At 40.2% G+C, this 20,991-nt stretch overlaps 1 protein-coding gene across 3 annotated transcripts in view; it reads right to left on the bottom strand.

Moving 5' to 3' along the window:
- Positions 1-20,991, bottom strand: part of LOC309538335 (lipoxygenase homology domain-containing protein 1-like) — a 179,666-nt gene that overhangs the window by 99,481 nt on the left and 59,194 nt on the right. For 2 of the 3 annotated variants that reach the window (XM_082233720.1, XM_082233721.1), the window contains 8 exons: positions 20,710-20,912; positions 13,132-13,218; positions 10,556-10,688; positions 9,811-9,962; positions 8,682-8,836; positions 6,675-6,733; positions 4,951-4,995; positions 2,331-2,494 (listed from right to left, as the gene is read on the bottom strand). In XM_082233720.1, coding sequence (XP_082089846.1) covers positions 2,331-2,494; positions 4,951-4,995; positions 6,675-6,733; positions 8,682-8,836; positions 9,811-9,962; positions 10,556-10,688; positions 13,132-13,218; positions 20,710-20,912 — 998 coding nt within the window. The remainder of the gene's footprint in view (positions 1-2,330; positions 2,495-4,950; positions 4,996-6,674; positions 6,734-8,681; positions 8,837-9,810; positions 9,963-10,555; positions 10,689-13,131; positions 13,219-20,709; positions 20,913-20,991) is intronic. The other variant, XM_082233722.1, reaches the window with a different exon arrangement.

The raw sequence follows: 20,991 nt of genomic DNA, 5'->3' as shown, positions 1-20,991 counted from the left end.
TCTGCATGCACATCCATCCATCTCCAACTCCTTGAAAGCTTCCATCAACGGTGTCTCCAGAAAAAAAATTACACATCACTTGGGAAGACAGGCAAACTAATATCAGTGAAGCAATGTTCACCAATGTCGAAGCAATGATTCTTCAACACCAACTTTGCTGGACTGGTCATGTTGTTCAGATGCCTGATTATTGTCTTCCAAAGCAAGTACTCTATTCCAAACTTTAAAATGGAAAGCATAATGCTGGTGGTCAACAAAAGAGGTTTATAGACCCTCTCAGGGAAAATCTTTTAAAAATATAACATAAACACCAGCAATTGGGAAACACTGGCCGGCGAGTGCTCCCATTGGAGAATAGCCCGTACCAAAGGTGTCATGGACTTCAAAGAAACTCAGGATGAAAGGGAGAAATGAGCTTAGAGGAGGGCATGTTTGGCAAACCCTCACCATCATCAACTCCCACCTGGAAACCTATATCCCCACTGTGGAAGGACATGTGGATCCAGAAATGGCCTCCACAGTCACCTATGGACATACTGTCAAGACCATGTTCATGGAAGACAATCTTACTCAGCTATGAATGATTGCCAAACAAAGAAAGAAGCCACCCAAAGTATTCACAGTATGTTGAACATGGAGTTGATTTCCTGCTTTAATTTGGAATGTTGTGATTCGCCTCCCCCCTATAATATTTCATTGATCCAACTTCATCATATTTATGGACTCCAAGTCTGCATATCACTTTGGTTTCAGATTGCATTCAGGAGGAGCTCATATGTGAAAGATGTGTGAAAGATCTCCTTGCTCTCCTAGATATTGGGAAATATTATTTACACTTAAGGCGACTTCTCCTGCCAATATAAACAATATTTCACTCTATCAGTACAGAAGAACTTGCATGTTGTTGTTGTTTAAAAAAGAAAAACAGCTAAGGAAACCTCTAAACACCTAAACATTTATATTTACCAGTCTCTTCTGAATCCTTACCCAAGGATAACCAACATGGCAACTTCCAGGTGTTGCTGGACTACAGCTTCCATTATCCCTGACCTTTGGCCATGCTGACTGGAGTTGATGGGGTCTGGAGTCCAGCAACATCTGGAGTACCACACTGGCTATTTTGAAAATATATGCAAGGTCCCAGAATTATTTTACAGTAGGCATCATTTGAACATCCCACAACAGAGCTTTGTAAAACACTTCATTCCTTATCACCTGCTATTTCAGTTCCAAAACTATCTTAAGCACAGATTGCCAACTGCGCTGATATGTGCCAAGCTATGTGATGTGTTCTGAAGGGGCAGACAGCTTAAACCTATGCAGCCACTGCTTATGCAAGACATTCTGTCAATACTTACTAACCTTCAGAACATTACTGTCAGCACAGTACAGTGACGAGAGGCATCCCTTCTGTCTTCTTACATTTCATTTCACTGTTGCAAGCAATAAGTGTACTTACCTATCCATCACTGTCAACATTTCTTACATCTAAAACAAGTATTTTAACATATCAACAACACACAGAAGGGAGTAGAATTCCCTTCCATTTCCCTCATTCTAATTCTAAAACCAGGAAATCAAATCTCTACTATAGAAATAAACTATATATCTTTTGCACATTTAATTTTTTTAAAAATGGAAAGGGGTGCAAGGGGGTTATATGTGGCTTTTGGCTCATTAAGCCAAATGAGAGAAATGATGGCATGCTTGATTAATGTAGAATAACCACAGCATCCTAGTTCACAATTGCTAATGGAGATTGAAGCAGCCAGATTTTTTTATAGGTGTCAGACAACTGAAGATATGGGTAGTTGATGCTGCCTCAGTGACCTATTGGCTGCTTCAAAACTAGGATCTGTTTTCTGATTGTCATGTTCAAAATTGTGGATGATTCCTGGATAAGGATGCCTGTAAGCTTGAGTACTAGTGGCTGAAGTGGATGGTTCAGTCCCCAGGTCAGGCTCAGTCCTGGCAGGCTGTAATCTTAAAATCCTGAAGTCAGTATAATAACATTGTACTGCAGTAGAAAGGAATGGGGAAGTAGATATCCAATATTGGCTTACAATCTTCCTGGACTTGAATCATCTGCTTGAACACTAATCTTAGTAATGTACTGCTAAGTTGATTACTGCCATAAATATACAATTACTCTATTCTCCCAGGGATGCTGCACGCCATATCAATGAACAATTCAGAAAATGAAATGTGGAACTGAAATCATTACAATGAAATCATTTTAAGTATCTATTACTTATTCACCTTGGAATAAACCTGTTCTGCTTAGCTTGTGTAAGTAAACTCTCCATTATTTATATGCAGTGCAATTGTACCTTGAATGTATCTGTACTGTGGGGATTAAACAGCTGGTGTTTCCCAGATCCCAGAATAAGAGGACCAGAAGCCTTATTTTCTCCATAAACATACAGGGACACAGTTGCTGTTGTGCCAGCTGTTTCAAAACCTCCAGTGACTACAGCGATTTTCCAATCTTCTCCTGCAGGTAAAAACAAAATGAAAATGAGTGCCACTGACTGAGCAGTTTTATCTCGGGGACTATCATGTGCCTGGAGATGTGTGCAATACTGGCTTTATTGCAAACAATGCATCACTAAGTTTACAGAACAGGAGTAATTGTTCCATTAAATAGGGAAGGTGGTGCTCAAAGGAGAGATGGGTGAATGAGAAAATGCTGAAGACAAAAGTTGCGTTGGATAATAATAAATATTTAAAGGCAAGATTGCATTAGATTCTAGAGCAATGAGGTGCTCTTCAGATATGGTTGGATTACATCCCTGGCCACTGCCCATACTGGATGGGGCTGATGACAGCTGGTGACCAACAACAGCTAGACATTGGCTATACCTGTTCTAGAGGGAAAGCATCATGCATCTTTAACACTAATGCATTGCATATGATTAGCTTCTTGTAATTGCAGTTGGATGGACAATGACATTTCTAAGTAACCCCCTGCATGCTTACATGTATCCCTTAGTTTACAGTATCTAGAATTTAGCAGGATAATACAAACATAATTAACTAGGACTAGGTAAGATCACTACTGTCTAGTATTGCATTCCTACATCAAAAAGCAGAAATTATGTTCATTTCAATCACTTTGGAGATTTTCTGCCTTTATTTGCAGCAGCCTCCATTTAGCAATTACAATTCAGTCTGCAGAGAGCAAACACAATTAATAAAATACCAACCCACAGACTTGTTAGTAATAAATGTCACAGTGTGTACTTCAGCTATATTAATAGGGAGGGGAAAACCTTTTGCTTGTTAATTGGTGAACAAAGGTGGAGTCTGGAATCACAGTCTCTCTTTTCGCCCACTTTTGCTTTCCCTTGAATGTCTTCTTTATCGCAAGAGAGGGACTGACTGGCTGAGGGTTTGATGAAAAGGTGGAAAATGGGGCAGTGCCTCACTGGTAGATGGTTTAGTCTTCCCAGTCAATGCTGTATTATACTTATTATGTTTTAAAATGTTTGATCTCTCTCTCTCTTTGCAAGCCACAATGCGACTTGGAAAAGCATCACATAAATATTTTAAATAACTTGTTAGATGTTCCTTCCTCTTGTTAGAAAGCTCACTCCACTATGTCAACCAGAGCTTTAGCCTTAGCCAAAGTTTTCCTATGTCCTACAGCTGGTATTTTCAGCAGTGGAGAACACTTTATCCTCAACTGAACCCTATGGATTGAGGACCCTAACATCCAGCACCTCCTGGGTGCATTCTTCCCTGTGTTTTTTCCCCTCCTGTTCTCTCAGTAGCTTGCCAGTCTCTTCCCTCATCTCCCCCTGCCACTGGAGAAGTGGGCAAAAGCCAAGCATGCACCCTAAATTTCTTTTGACACAAATAAATGAATCTACATATTATGGCAAGGACTGGGATCACTTGCCACTCAGCGGCTGCATTCTACAAATGTCACATGTATGCCATCTGTAAATTGGTGCTCTTGAAGATCTGGGAATGTGAATAGATGGCAGCACATGCCTGAAAGTAGGGATACTGCAGAAGTTTGTAATTTTGGACTTGGGATTACAAACACTTGTAACACTTGACTACGAGTAGGTATGTGAGTGTGTACTTGAGTGATGCCAGCCACCTAATTGAAAACAGATATGATCCATAAAAAGGTACTCCACTGTCAAAGAAATAATATCTCTTCTTAGAAATACATGCAAGTACTGAAGACAAAGCTAGTTGTTTGAAAATACTATTTATGCATCTATGTAGATGTTTACATAAGTAAGCTGTCACTTTGCACATATTTTTGCATAATAGGTTCAAATATAATAATCAATTCATCAGACAGACTGCATTTGAATTATAGGTAGTGGAATATAATTGCATATTAGGAATACACGTTTTCAAAACTTTCTCTTGACAATATATTAAATGTTCATCAGTTTAGGGGCCAATGCAGGATACTACTTCAACTGTGCTTATGGGATCCGAGATGGACCAAATCACACATTCTCTCTGCACTAGGGTACAAATTCCAGCCACCTGCTGATGCGCTTAAATGTGATTAAGTTTAGTCACTACTTGTTCACCTCCTGGGTGGGGCTGCTTTTCTGTCCAATCTGCTGCCTGGCACCATTATTATTTTTTCTTCAAGTGCATGTTAATGAGATCCCAGCCAATCCAGGATCATGTCATGAACACAATGTCACAAGGTCAGAGTGAAAGTAGAAAGCCTTGTACACTTTCTGAATCAACTTTGTGATGAGATTTGAATTTATGATGACATCAAAAGGCTAATTCAAAATGAGGGCAGGAATGGGGGCTGTGGAGGTAATGGAACTATGAACACTTTCACCCCAGTTTGCAGTCCCCCTGCCCGCAAAGGTGAGACTTTGGAAATAATCACAGAAAGCCCACCCCTACTCGTTTCAGCTCAGCCTTAGTCTTGATTAAATGATAGAAAGCAGAAGATGAATTTACCATTTTCTTCCTCTTGCATTTTCAGCTGATGATTTATTTGCATTTCTGCCAAAAATAAAACATCAGTGCAGTTAATAATAGAGTTGTCAGGTTACAATGAAAAGTGGAAGGAGGGAGGAGGTGTTCATATATTAACACTTCTGCTTTTACAGAGAAAAATGTATTCTTTCACAAACCAATATGGAGACTGTAGAAGCATTTGAAAACAGTAACAAAAATGGTCCTTTGACATGGTAGACTAAATAAGTGGTAATTACTGCTTTATGCTCTGCCCATAACTCACTGCAGTATAGAAGATCTGGAGGTATAGGTGCAGAAATACCTGGACCATTATACCTGTAGTGGAAACTGATCATTGGCTGGTTACTGGTACTCCTGCAGCGATGCCCCCTTGCTGCTATTACCATAGAATAGAAATGCAAGGTCATATGCAGTGATTTGCATGGATGAAGAGAAGGCAGGACAGTCATGTCAGCTGTTGGTACATATGCTCATGAATCATTACTAGCTGGAAGGCCAGAGGTGAAAGGGGCATTGCATTGCATTTACCGGCAGCAACACAACTAACTTATTGTGCAGTTGCAGATAAGATACATACTATAAGTTTTAAGGGAAACAAGGGTTTCTGTCCTGGTGTTACGTAGTTTCCATCTTTATGCTAATACAGGAGCAGAGGGCAAAGGCAAATGTCAGAGCTGCTTCCAGATCCGAGCTCACAGAGGATCACACTAGCCAGCATTCACTGTATAAAAGTCTTTATTGATTTACAGTTTCCATTTTCAAGCTGTAGCGCGCAACTCTACGTCTTATAAGCTAGACCGGCGAAGCTCCGTCTGAGTCTCCGCCTCCTGTACACCAACTTAATACCCTAGCCTTACTCCACCTTTTCCTCCTGACCGTTCTTCTCTGGGTCCCTCTGCCCCCCATGGTCTCTTCCTTCCGGGACTCTTCTGACGCTGACCCCCCGGACCCTTCTGTCTCCTTGCGGCGGGCTTTAGGACCTGGCTCCCTTTCCGGGCTGCTTACTGTGCTGCCTTCCTGTGCATTTGAACTTGGCGCGCACGCCCAACCTCCCACTTTCCGTTTGACCGTTTCTTCTCTCTCCGATGGAGGTGTGGCCACTCCTGACTCATGTCCTCCCCCCTGCGGCGAGCCGCCTGATCCCGATGCCTGGCGCCCTTCTTCCCCACTGCGCTCTGTTGGGGATGTTGGCCCCGATTTCCAACTGCTGCTCTCTGAACCCCCTTTTGTCCCTTCTTCCTGGGGTGTCCCCCTAAGCTCCCCCCTTGCTCTGGTCACTGGCGCTCCTTTCTGTGAATCTTCCGATTCACTGGAAAGACTCGGAGATCTCGGGTCGTCGTCATCGCTCATCTTTCCTTCGGACTCCTCCCCTTCACTCTCTGTTTCCTCCCTTGCCCTCGCCTCTGCTCCTGAACCCCTGACAGCAAAGAAAAATTGCAAGCATGAAGGGAGTGCTTAACCCTCCCACTCCAGCCTGGAAATTCTCCCTTTGTCCCAGTTGTTTTATAACCCCCACCCTGCTAGCCTCTAAAATCAACTGGGCCACTTGGCTTTCATTTTCCTTTGTGCAAACAGCAAATTGATTTACAGAGCAGTCCTATGCAATGTTACTCAGACGTAAGTCCCACTGTGTTCAGTGATGCTTACTCCCCTCGTGTTTAGGATCTCCACCTCCACCTCCATATTTTAATTGTATCATTTACCTTGAGCAGAGAGTTCTATTTCTGAATGAACTGTGCCTTGGGAGGTATATGGCAGCCATCTGAGAGTCGGAAAAGAGAAAAAACAAAATGAAATAAAGAAAATGAAGTAAGTTTTGTTATTTCCATACGTAGCATTAGTCTAACTGGGATAATTTCTTCAAGTGAACATGTTGCATAGGATAGGAATTGTTCCATAAGTCCTACAAAGCTTTTAACATTGATAATGAAATATTTGCATGTGACACACATGCAATTATCATACAGCAGCCCTTAATTTATGGGAAGCTTGGGCAACACACCCTTGGCAGGAGCAATGCAAAACACAACAGACCATTTCAGAAATATTAAGTTTTTTGAAATGACTATCATTATGTCACCTTTTAATATGGTAAATAAATATATGGTTTCGGCAAACAAATCTCATTCTGGTACAGCCCTTTGAATTATAGAATGCTCTACCTTTTATCTCACTAAGTACTGCTAATTTGCCCTATCATACAATGGCTTTGTTAAACTTGAATTATAAGCCCATCCTAAGCAGCAGCAGAGCCATGTAGGTCACAAGAAGAACAAAGAAGGTAACTGCAGTATCAGAAACTCAATTTCCAATGAAACTCCAGATGGTGCATACATATCTGGAACTATCCAGGCATTTTTCCCTTTCCAAGGATGCTTTGTATCAGAGATGTTTCAGACTGATGAACCACATCCGTCTGCTCCCTTCACAGAAGGGAGAAAAACAGTACAGCAGCCAAGGGATCAATTGCAAGGAAGGGCCCATGAAGTGAAAAGAGTCTTGTTGGGGTCTGGACTCCAGAGCTGGTCCAGCCATGAGCCAGGGGCAGGTGGCACCATATATGGTGGGAGGTGAGTAGATGAAGACAACAAAATTGGGTCTGAAAGGCTTTTTAAAGTTTTGGCCCTAGCAGGGGAGTGAGCAGCACCATTTGGGAGCTCTGTTTTAAGGAAGCAAAATGCATCACACATCATCTAAACACTAACAAGTACATTTGACTTGGAAGAGAACAATTAGGAAGGCAAATGAAAGAACTCAGCACCCTGATAGAGATTTTGAACTTCAAGCAGGAAAGGGCCCTAGCTAATCAAATATATGAAGCGGCTGATTACTTCAGTGCTAGATATTGTGAAGGACTGATTACTATATATGCACATATTGCTCATGCAAAACTAAAAGATAAAAAACCGTTAGGCTTCTAAATATAAAAGCAGACAAAAGAACAGTTAGCTGAAATTCTTAAAGGTTATTCAAAGTCATGCATTTTGGCAGCAATAAATATCTTGGCAGTCGACAGGTTAAGAGTGGTAGGGAAGACATGGTCTATACTGGAGGAGTTTTTGCTAAATAAGGTAGCTGGGTGAAAAGGAAACAATGGGGTATTATTTGTTAGAGCAGGTGTGGGAGCTTGAGTTGAAAAGGGTATTGTATTTCTGTATTAGGGAGAGAAGGTTGTTATGTACTAAAGTTCTCACCCTGGGCCAGCAGGGGGATAGTGTAGATAGTTTTCACTCAGGTCCACGTCAGTTATTTTAGGCGGGAAACCCTGGGTTGTTGTTGCTACAATGTTGATAGCCGGCTGCCTATAAAAGCAGGCCGGCTGAGCTGTTTGCTGTTCAGTTCTGTCCAGCTTTCAATAAAGAGCTTCTCTGGAGAAATCACTGTGTCATCTGCTATGTTCGCCACAACTTAACAAAGGTCCTACTGAAGTCCCATCTGTCCTAGTTCTGTGTGGGAATGGGACAAAGGCCATCCCATTTCCATGTGGATCTTTAATCTAAAAACCTTTCAAACTCCATACAGAAATGCAAAATTGCTTCTTTTATAGTACTTATGAAATGGTCCAAAGGCTCCATCACTGCTTCTGTTTGTATTTAAAAGTTGTTGTTTTTTTAAAAAAATTAAAACTTTTAAAGAGGCATTAGCATCCACTTAGGAAATAAGGTGTTGGGAAAGTTACTTTTAGATGAAGTCTTTTAATGAAATACAACCTTTCACAGTTGAAAATATATTCTGAGTTTTTCTCAGGTTCTCTGATGACTACTTTCTCACAGTACCAATACTGTGACATGCTATAGGCCTTGCAGCACAACAGCACCTTCTGTAGTCTTCCAAGTGACACAGCTTGTATTTCAAACCGATCGACCTAAAAGGCAAGAAACAGGTTCCATATACATTTATGCGGTCAAAGATCACAACCAGCTCAGTGCTGAAACATTATGCTGCAAACACTATTAAGAAAGCTTGATTAACCACTTCCCAAAACTCATGCAAGAATTCCCATTGGCTTTAAAAGGAAATAATATCTTCTTGTTAGTAATAATTAGTCTCTCTTTATATCCCTTCTAAACAAAGAACTATAAAATATCTCAACAACAGTCCAAAACATTACAGAGGAAGATATTATTATGAGTGGGGAAGATGAAAATTACTGTGGGTTAGCTGTCCCTCTCCAGGAACAGCCATATCTGGTGAACCAGACAAAGCTGGTAATAGGCACTTCTAGTTGAAGCCTCAGCCTCAGCCTCAAATAACAGTGCTCGATTGAGGAATACCCCCATTTTCAATGGTACACATTGAGATGATTTATCTGATCAAAACATATGAAATTATGATTCTATTCCCATTCAGAAATATTATTTAATGGAAGTTTTACTGAGGTTCTCAACTTAAAATAGAGTTTCTAGAAGTGTGACTAATAGAGCTTTTTCGATTCTGTCTGCACTGTTTGGCTTGCGATTCCACAGGTGAATTTCTAAGATACTGAAAGTGCAAGCCACATGAACAAATCAGTTAACCTGAACTATCACATTCTCTCATCTACCTTTTCTTCACCTTTCACAACCATCCCAAAAGTCTTTCTTGCTGCCTTATTTTTCTCTTTTCTATTTTTCTTCAGTTTCTTTTATCAGTTATTTATAGGATCCTGCTTTTCCTGATACTGATATTCTCTCTCAGAAAACGTATGCAAAGGTACTATAGTTTACTAAGTGTTAGTAAAGAAAGTGGTGCAAAATTTGACTCAATTTCCTTCAGAACTAGTGTTAAGTATGCTGTGTATTGAAACCACTTTCAGTTGATCTGAAATGGGAGTATACTGATTCTCTTCAGCAGGCTTACCATTCCTCTCTGAAATTTCACCACCTTGTCAGATTTGTGAAGAAGTCTCAAACCAGAATCTCCTCTTTCTCCATATATGCATAAATAAACAGAAGAATCTGTTTCAGCATCTTCCAAGTGCCCCGTGTATACATAAACCTGGTAACTCACGGCTAGAGAAGACAACCAAGATTTTAAAAGATGCAAATAATTTGAAACCATACAAACTGAGTGTAATGTCATGTTACACTTAACCTTCAGGCTCATGCTTAAATACACAGCATGCATTGCCAACCTAGCACTCATGGAGCACATAAGAGGCCCTCCCTGGGACCTACCAAGTTCTAGTCCTCCTGCTCCTCACACCACTGGGGCCAGGCTTGAAAGAAATCTTCTTTTGTGCATGTCCACACATGCACATGTGGTACATACATGCACATACATGGTGCATGCATAACTGTGGTGCATACACATTGTTGTGCCCACAACAGTTTCGAAAAGGTTGGCAGACCCTTCTGTAAATACATGGGTGTGTAATGGCTTTTAGTTTGTTTCTGTTGGTGCTTCATAAAGCGATTCATAAATGAAATCAAACAAACAAATAAATACATAAATATACATGGATACTATTGTGAAGCCCCGCTGATTCGAATGAGTGATTGGCATTGACTGGATTGTGCCCAATGATCTTTGTGAAGGCCATCTCATTTGGTAATAGTTGTAATATTAATTATTATGGTTCTTTGAAGAAAGAATATGCTATTACATGAATAAAGGCTTCTTCCTTTTTCCACTACTGGAAGTTCACACAGAGTATCTCCATTCCCTCTGCTCCTTGACAACCATTTGTTTGCTGGAAAATTCAGAATTTTCCCACTCTTTAGATGTTGTAGGATTACCTATGAAAGGAGGAAAAAGACAGCAAAAACCTTTATCCTTGTAGTTTTATCACTGTATTTCTCTGCTGCACTGAGATGTAACTAATATAAATAAATAAATTCCACTTCAGAAATTGTCAGTTACTACCCATTATAACTATTAACATACCACAGGATTTTTCTGGAAATAACCTGAGGATTAATAATGGAAAAGAAAAACAACACAAGAACATCCACATTTATATAGTTAACCACAGAAGGGAGTGTCAATTTAATTCTTTTTTAAAAAAGTTGTATTTAAAAATTGAATATTTTCATTTTGACATAAAATTTTCAGGTGCAATTTTGATGGCTTCATTTAATGGCTAGAATTTTGCATGTTTACTGGCACAGCTTCTCCGCAAGGGCAAACATTAGCTGCAATGCCAAAAAACACAGTTTTCCAATATGTTATTTGTTGCCTTGATTGAAAGTCACCCTTTGAAAAGCAAAAGCTACTGTTATGAGCCTTGGACTCAGATGTTAAAGAAAAGTGAAGCAAACAAGACAAGGTGTGTGTGTGTGGGGGGGAGAATCCCTGAAATAATTGGAGCTGAACTGAACTGTTGGCAGACCAACACGGCTACCCATCTGTAACTGAACTGTTTCCAGTACAACTGGGCTTACTGTTTCTAAAGTTCTGAAGTTAAGATCCTTGAGCTGATGTTGGAAGCTATTGTTACTACATGATTCAAGTTTTAAGATTTCAGCTTATAAGCTAAAATGTCAGAATAAAACATGGGCATGCCGCTACAGGAGCCAGCTACCCAGGCAAGACACAGATATGTATTGAGTTCCGAAAGTGTACTACATTGTAGCATGAAAAAATATTCCAATATAATACCAGGTGCTGTGAGCAAAACATGAGAAAATAAGTGTTTTGTTTTATTTTTTAAAACCATATAGACAGGGTTGTGGCACTCGGGCAATTTTATGACCTTCAGCGCTATGCCATGCTTGTGAGTCAAAACAGGATGTTGCTCTCAGCACAATTGCCCTAAACTAAAGAGGGAGGTTTGTGCACTGAAACAGACTTTTGCACACAAATCATGTACTGGATTAGAACCAGAAGGCCTGCAAGTTTGATGCATATTGAAATGCAGAACTCATCTATCAGCATCACATCCATTTCAACAGGGTGAACGTTCAGACACTCATGTGATGCATTGACACTCAATGTGATTCTCCATTACAGCATGCATTTAGATGCACACCCAGTTTGCATCCATGCTTCTTGATCCAGAAAGTGATAGATAAGAGCAATTCATAGGTAAAGGCCTTTACTCAAGTCATGGACACCATAACCAGACGCCGTACAGAGCAACTGTGCAAAGATTTTGCATGGAAGTGAACTGATCAGAGAAGGGGCATAGTTAAGAACTGATGAAGAGAAAACACAAACAATGATTACGGCTGTCGTTCTTGAGTATTTAGAGGGCTCACTTTGAGTGCTCAAAGCACTTCACAATCAAATACATTATCATGTTGTAATCTTTGCAACAATTTTGCAAGGGAAGCCAATATTATTAATTTCCATATTGCATAAAGGAGGCTGTCAGTGATAGTCACTTTGCTTAATGCTACTTAGGCAGCAATCCTGTGCACACTTACCAGGGAGCAAGAGCTATTGAACTCAGTGGGACTTCTGAGTACAGAAGAGTAAGATTTAGTGATTTTATGGCTAAGATGAGATTTGAACCAAGAACTTCTCAACTCACATCTTCGGCAACTACAGTATATAAGCATGGAATAAGCACCACTGAAATGAATACTGATTATATTACAGCAGTGCTTGGTGGAGTGGGGCCATTAATGCTTTGAAAGTTTTAAATCAATCACATGAATCAGCAGTTATAGATCACATACACTTAGGCGGTAGAAGTGCATGTTATGAATGAAAACATATCAATTTCTTGGGTGCCTCAAATAAGAAGACATTATGTAGAGCTCTGAGGTTGTGCTTATTTATAAAAACAAAACTAGTACCAATAAATCACCTGCATCCCTCAACAATCAACAGTGAATTCAATAAATAACTTGTGCTTTTAAAAATAACTGACAAATGTTCATATAGTATACTGTATTTTATTAATGGAATGAGTCTTGAGCCTTAAGAGCACAGTCACAACTGGAAAGCGTTTTCTTTTTTTAAAGCACTTTTTGTTGTGTAATTGCATGTAAGGAGAAAAATTGATTGGGCTTTAAGTTAGTGGGTTGAACCTGAGATTCAGAGTATATCAAAGCTCCCTTTGCATTGTACCTAATACTGCATAGTGAAAAGCTGTGCTTTTATTCTTCGATAGAAATGTTATATAAGCACTGCTGTTTTTAGAATGGCTAGTCTAACATTGGGGGGGGGGAGTGTCAATAAAATGAATCATTAACCAACTATAGAAGCACCCAGAAAATAGACCAGAAATCTTACCTTTTCCAACATCCATTCTGGCTGTTTACTTGTTCCATCATGCCCTATTCTGATTTTGTAGATGTTTCCAATATGTTTTATTTCAACCTGAATTGTGACAAGACAGATACAATATATCAACTATGGCATGACAGAAAAAAAGCCATTCTGTACATGGCTGGCAGCATGGAGTCACCATTACGCGTACAAAGTACCATTTGATATGAACATACATACATACATACATACATGCACACAACAACCTGCTTTTCATTATTTTTCCATCACATCCTATATATGGTTGTGAATACCTGATTAGGATGGTTAATCAGAATGGTTAGTCTATCACAGTTTCTGTTAAAGTATGGGATGCCAGTGTTCAATGTCTCAGTGTCTCAATATGGGGTCCTTCACCCCTAAGAAGGTGAGAAGAGCCCCTAGGAAGAGAGACTGACTGATAAACATCAAACTTTGGTGCAAATTCGACATTAAGAGGTGTGTTGCAAAAGAGAGAGAGAAACCTAAGGCCTCTTTCAAGCCCTCCTCCCCAAAGCAGCAAACAACTCTCGTCAAAACAAAATGCAACAATTATTTTAGCCTAATTTTCTGTGGGGTGAGAAGTGTGGATTTTGGGGGTTGAGGATACCTGCTGGTTTTCTCGTTTCAACAAGTACTCAGTGTAATGCATCTTAACTCCTCGGGTGAGAGAGGTGTGTACTTGCAGCCCAAGTTCTTCACTAGCCTGATTTCCAGCTCCTTGTGGCATTCTGCCAGGGCACGACACCTGGCATGAGCTGCTGGGCATGTGCCAAAGTGTGATGCTGCCACATGCACTTTTGGCTTTGCACGGAAGAAGCTGTTTGAAGGAGTCAGGTTGGAGACTGTTTGTGTCTCTTTGATATATTACCTGTCTTGGCCTTGTGAGCTGAACAAGACAGAGAGATCAGAGGAAAGATTGGGTGTTTGAATTCTGAATATCAAAAGGCAGAAGAAGCAGAGAGGTGCTGATTTCGACCACAGTGATATAACTTGGTGAGATCCATTCATTTTTAACTAAGGGATAGTATGGATTCTTATTGAACCAAGTAGCAGATTACTAATGAATTTAAAACAACAAATTTACTAATAATTAGGGGTAACTGACTGTTTATGACAATATATTAATTTATTATGGAACTGAAACAAACTGAGACAAAATTTATTGGTTAGCTTTTCTAGTAAGGCCATTTCCTGTACAATTTGATACCACTGGTCCATGTTTACTCCTGACAGATTTCTCCAGTGTCTGGCTCTGAGGCTTCTGGCTGCTGAGAGTAGGTGGGTTATGAGCTCTGGATAACATGAGTAGTCGTTGTGATCTTGGAAGATGTTCAGTAGGGCCAGTTCTGGGGTGAGTTCTAATCAATCTTCTTCTTTTTTATCTATGTTTTAATTGAGGTGTATGTGTGTTGTTTCTGCTGCACTGGTGTTGCTTTTATGTTTTCTTTTGCATTTGTTTTCTTAAGTATAAATTGCAATTCATCTTATGGGGGAGCATACAAATGCTGTAGCCAAATAAAATCTATCAAATGAAGAAAACCAATGGCTGAATTATTAAGGACCCAAAGCACATTGATTATTCACAAAAAGCCTCAAATAATAATGATAGAATTGTTTCTTAACTGACTGATACAATTGTCTACTGATACACTCAGATTAACTTGTTGTGACGAATCTGAACAATATTAATTGCTGGTAATTAAACACAGATAATTGACAAAGATTAGATGAAGATGATAAGTTTTGTTACACCTGGGATTAGTCATTAAAATTCCCATTTGTTGTTGACAAGCAGTACATTGTTGGGGGGGGGAAGTCTCTTATTTAAATGCAGCACCAAAGAAAATTAACAATCAAGATAAAGAAAAAGGACCTAGGACAGTTATGAAGACTGAAGAAATTTCCAGGGGGCCACCAGTTCCTTCATCATATTCCAATATGCAGTTGACCCTTTCCCTTTTGTGACTTCCTGCCCAGAAGAAAGGTCCTGTCTCAAGACTTTTCCACTTATTACAGAAACTCAAGCAGAGGGTGACTGCTTTTTGGTTACTCCTATTTATACTCTGGTTGCATTTGGAGAGGAGGTAAAAATGGTACAATTTTGAAGTTGTAAAGAATGCTTTATATAGTCACTAGGAATATTTCTCTCTCAGACATACCAGATCTTATGGCACTTTTGGCAAAGCAAACAAAAGCATTTAAAAAGCAAAAAAACAGGCTGTTTTAAAAAAAAAATCCTGATAAAAAAACAAATATATATACAAGTCAGAAATATATGAAGAAAGATGGCAGAAGAATTTCTAAAAAATATATCAACTAACCCTAAAGCAAGCTGGTAGCATGATTTTTAGGAAACCTGTAAGTTTGTTGGGAAGGGACGCGGGTGGCGCTGTGGGCTAAAGCCTCAGCGCCTAGGGCTTGCCGATCGAAAGGTCGGCGGTTCGAATCCCCGCGGCGGGGTGCGCTCCCGCTGCTCGGTCCCAGCGCCTGCCCACCTAGCAGTTCGAAAGCACCCCCGGGGGCAAGTAGATAAATAGGTACCGCTTACCAGCGGGAAGGTAAACGGCGCTCCGTGTGCGGCTCTGGCTCGCCAGAGCAGCGTTGTCACGCTGGCCACGTGACCCGGAAGTGTCTTCGGACAGCGCTGGCCCCCGGCCAATAAATGTGAGATGGGCGCACAAACCCCAGAGTCTGTCAAGACTGGCCCGTTCGGGCAGGGGTACCTTTACCTTTTAAGTTTGTTGGGAGACAAAGTCCAACACTTTGGTGAAGCAGATAGATTAAGCAAAGATACATACAGGAGGAAAATATTGGTGACGAAACCATAACATTTTAGTTATGGACATACTGCATGTGAATGGAAAAGCTTTCTGCAGTTCTCCGAGGACAAAGGACACTTTTTCTAGTCCAGCTTTATTCCATTTATCTCAGGTGTTTTTGAAGCTAAACTATTATCATTATTAAACCTGAAAATAAACCATTTCATGTATGCACTGCACTACAAGAAGAGGTTTTCAACACTTAAAAAACAGATCTTCTGTCAAATTATTTATCAAATGATTGCTCTTCTGAATAAAAACTAGTGGCAGGTTCCTCTGATATGTTTTCTTTCTTTTCCTGCTCAACCATCACTTTCTACCTCAAAGAACTTATTAGAGTAGCTTTCCTCTTAGTTCCCATTTTAAAAACCCCTCAGTAACACTGTCCACTTATCCTTTCTGCTCATTTATTACAGTACTTTTCTCCATTGTATAGAATGCTAACCAACCAAGACAGTGTACTGGCTCACATGTGCTGCCAAACTATGGTTTGGTATCACATGAATGGGCCTTGCACATGCAGCCTTCTCCCTCCCCTCACAAATTCTAGTTTTACTCTGTTACTTCTGCTTTTGCGAAAACCAGTTTAGTATCACATTTGAACCAGCAAACTATGGTTTAAACTAGGTTTGTGCACCAGATGTGGCTGAATCTGATTCTAAACCAAACCGAGTTGATTCAGATTGATCCAGGAATCAATTGGATTAGGTTGTGGCAACCCTGGTTCACTGCAGATAGGATCAGATCCACCAGTCAAAGGGGGTGATGTCTGCTGGTAAGGAATTTCACAAGGAGCCTGTGTGCATCTTCTTCTTTCCTCCTCCCAACCAACTAAACAAGGACTTGTGTTGGGGGGAGAAGATGTAATCCCACTTCTCCTTCCTGATTACATGCTTAATTAGAGTTTAGAACTCTGATTAAGCACATGGTCAGGAGAGGGGGGAAAGGAGATAGAATCGTAGAATTGTAGATGCTGGAAGGGACCATGAATGTCATCATGCCCAACCCCCTGCAATGCAGGAATATTTTGCCCAATGTGGGGCTCAAGCCCACGATCTGAGAATAAGAGTCTCATGCTGAGATGCACATCTTCTCCCCACCCATGACTACATTAGTGTGCAAGGCCCCAAACTCCAAAGTGCCGAATAAGACCCCAAATAAGATTAAATTTAAATAAGATTAAATTATGTAATCAAACCAAGATCATGCACACCTGTTTCCATTTCTGCATATGTGGAAATAATTGATCAAAAGGGAGTACCTGAAGGAGAGGGGTAGAAGGAGCATGGCATCATACGGATTGCTCATGCAATTTCAAAGCTCAGATTCACATTGGCCCTGAACTAATCTAAGCACACCGATTTCAGTGGGTCCACTCTGAGTATGGATACCACCTCCAGAGTTTTGTGTCCAAGCAAGTCCTGCTGCTACAAACCTCCTGGAACTTTAATTGGGCTCCTTTTGTTCAAGACCTATTGAAATAAATAGATATTGCAGAACAGCAGTTCTTGCTAGATTGTTTGTGCTGTTTACTTGCAGGGTAAATTCTGCCATTATGCTGGATGCACACTTCTTGGCATCCAATGTTCCCTATGAAAACCCAGAGACTCAGTTCATCCATGGTTATTCTTCTTTCCCAGAGATTCATCTCTCACTCTCTCTGTTACATTCTCTATTGTTTCTCAGACCCTTCCTTTCCAGGTCTGCCTTGTATGACTGCTTCCCTTGGGTCTTAAGCCTTCCTAATTTCTCCCACTCAATTGCAGTTCCTATCTAGGTCACAGCTAACTCCATCCTTCCCATGACGAAATACAACCACGTCTAATTGCTTACAGCGTTAAGGAACTAAGACTCATACCCTGTGCCTGCTTCCTAGTTACTGAGACAAAAAATGTGTTTGCAGCCTGACAGCTATTTAGCAAGTGAGAAGATCTGGGATGTCAACTAAAGAGCTGGTTGGGGGAGCAGCTGCTGCAGATAACTCCCCTACCCCCATTCTTATCTGTTATTGTGATAATGCCTATAACTTTCAAATCCTACTTCAAATTTCTAATCCCTCTAGCTTGACATGCATGATAGCAAATCAGAATAAAGAAAGTGGTGAACAGCAAATTCTATAATTAAAAATAAATGTGGTTTTTGTGGCTTGCAATATTCATAGGAATCACAGGTACTAGATAATGGTGTAATTGAAGAGCCAGTCAAATCCTGGTCACATTCCCTATCAGATCATCTTTGTCTCTTTAATGGCAATCCTTTATAGAGGCATTGGTTATATCAGACATAAAGCAAAATCAGGTCAGCATGAAGAGCTTGAATACCCAGGGTACACACACACACACACACACACACACACACACACACACAGACAGAGTAAGATCAATATCCTCAGAACACAACAATACTAGGTAGCATCTGATTTGCGGCAGGTCAATATACTCGTATCTCAGGGAATCCATGTATTCTGAGGAAAGGTAGTGCTGCAGACATGCTATTACCTATATTGGTTATGAATAATTCACTAGGTGAGGGAGAGGAAATCCCAGAGATCTTTAAACACAGGTTTCAAAAGCAAAAATCTCCAGAACTTTCACTGAGGCTATTTATGCTACACAAAGCATATAAAAAGTATGTAACAAGAACAACTATAAACATCCCATCCATTCTACACAATCAGATTTTAAAAGTCCCTCCAATACAAGTTTAGGTGTTTAGGTGAAATTTTGTAATTCTTTTCAGTCTGTGGAATAGAATAGCTGGGCTGTTGACTTGGTATTGTTTAAAAGCATTGGGTTCATTTGCAACAAATGTGGTGAAGGCTTTTAGCCTTTCCTTCTTCATGCCAACTTATAGGGATGACTGTATCTTTACTAGCTGCATGTAAATCCTGCTGAAGAAAATTCATTTCGTAGATCTATTTTTCTAATTTTGAGTAGCAGATATCCATGACAAATCTGGTTGTCAGTATGAATTCTGGCATGCTCTTACTACGCATAAATTAATTTCCTATTCTCTGTTTCCTATTATTCTTTCTTTCTTTTTTAAAAAACATTTATGTTTTCTGCAATTGTGTTTTGCTTCTGATTACACTGTTTCCTGGGTTTGAATTTTAAAGGCTTCAAAAAATAATCATTCCTGTTTTGAGGGAGAAAACATAATTTGCTCTGTGGCTCATGAGACTACAATTGATTTGGCTTGTAACGCAGATGTCAAGAAGCTACGTAATGTTTCTTCATGTGGGCAGATGTAGTAACTGGAACTGTCAACAGCTTGCTGGATTTCAGGATCACTACCAGATTTTTCAGATCAACATTTGAAGGTGGCACAACAGCACAACAGCAGCAGTCAATTCACATTCCAGAACAGTTTAAACAATTTTGGCCGCAAGTCTGACCTTTATGCCTGGCAGCCAAGCCACAGAAACATAGTTCAAATCACCACAATCTTTACCTCTCTGGATGTTCAAGCAGGCTGTTTATGAAGGTCCCTGGGAGTGAGGAGAGGAGAAGAGAGCCAAACTACCACAGCCAGAGATAGGTGAGGCCAGCTCAGCAAAGGCCAAATCCCTATACTCTCCCCTACATTACTTGTCCCACAGGCATGCCATTGAAAACAGAATTCTCAACCATCGTGTGTAATGTGAGGAACACTACACCCTGTGATGTTGCAACATCAACTTGTTAGTTTCTGTGTCCCTGAGTCCTAGCAGTAGCATGGCAAGTCACAATGGGTAAAATATCCCTAAACATTAAGGGGGCGGGGGAGAGAGGAGAGTGTCCACCAGGCGTTATAATTCTGTGGCAGGCATAACATGCAATGTGGCCCTAGCATTCAGGTGGTAAAAGCCAGCTAGAAAGGACCGGGTCTTCCAGATTTGATAGTGTTGAAATCCACCAATAGAAAGCCTAAGTGAAACGTCAGCATCCTTTCTCCATCAGTACAGCATAGTAAAGATGCTATAATCAGAGGGGGTTGCTATTCCTTGGCAAAGGCACAGAAAGTGATTTTGAGTAGTTCAGTACACCCTATGAGCTACATGAAAAATTCTTTCTAACCTTCAGAAAGGGATAGTCACTCCTGCTGTGATTAGAAAGGGTTCTGTTTATCCTGTCCTTCCAAGGACAGTTCCAATAGTTCCAAGACAGTTCTAACATGAAAGCAGTACGGTCCAGTTCCAGTTACTGAAATATTTTAGTAAAGTGGGTCCTAAAATTTCAAGCTAGCATAATCTGCCTACAAGTACCTTGTAACTTCTTATAATGAAGCCCTTTTCATTCTCTTCTTATTTCTTTCTGGAAAACAACCCTTTTATCACTCTTCACAGACCCAGCTATGAATTACCTCTTTTACATCACTGTTCACAAGATGACATTTCAGTATCAAAAAATGTTGCAGAAGCGATATATGCCTTTCCTTAGACAAGATGTTTACTTTCCTTTCATTACCTATGATTTCGACAGAGGCATATTGTTTTAAAGACAAGTTTTCAACCAATTGCCTATAACTAATTGTCTTAATGAAAACAATTTGCTTCTGCAGTTTCCCCTGCTCTCAGAGATATGGCAGGAAAGAGAATTCCAGCTGCCATTTCCTATATACATTCAGCTGATTTAATGATTAATCCAAAGACATTAGATAAATTTATTTGAGGCAGTAAATATAGGAGGAAGTTCTTCTCCCTAACACTGGAAAGAATGATCTTGTGTGGGTAGGAAATATGTCACAAAATAATATTAGCTACCTGGAATGTATCTTCCATCCTGGGTAGAAACAGCTGTTCTCTGTTGTCCTTGCCAAGAGCTATTGGTCCAGCAACCCCTTTGTCTCCATATATCCAGAGAGTGACATTTGCTCGGGTTCCTGCATTTCCTGTCAGCACTGACACTTTCCATTTATCAGCTGAAGGAAAAGGCGACTCGCCATCTTGGATATTTCTCATATCCTCTGTGAAGTACAGAATGTCAATAGTAGTTATAATAGGATAAACATGAATCTGAAGGCCTTTTCCCAAAACACAATGACA

This window comes from Podarcis vaucheri, assembly GCF_965113315.1.
Source record: "Podarcis vaucheri genome assembly, chromosome: 8".
NCBI lineage: Eukaryota > Metazoa > Chordata > Lepidosauria > Squamata > Lacertidae > Podarcis > Podarcis vaucheri.
Note: the sequence above shows the minus strand (reverse complement) of the source record. Positions and strands in the feature narration are given on the sequence as shown.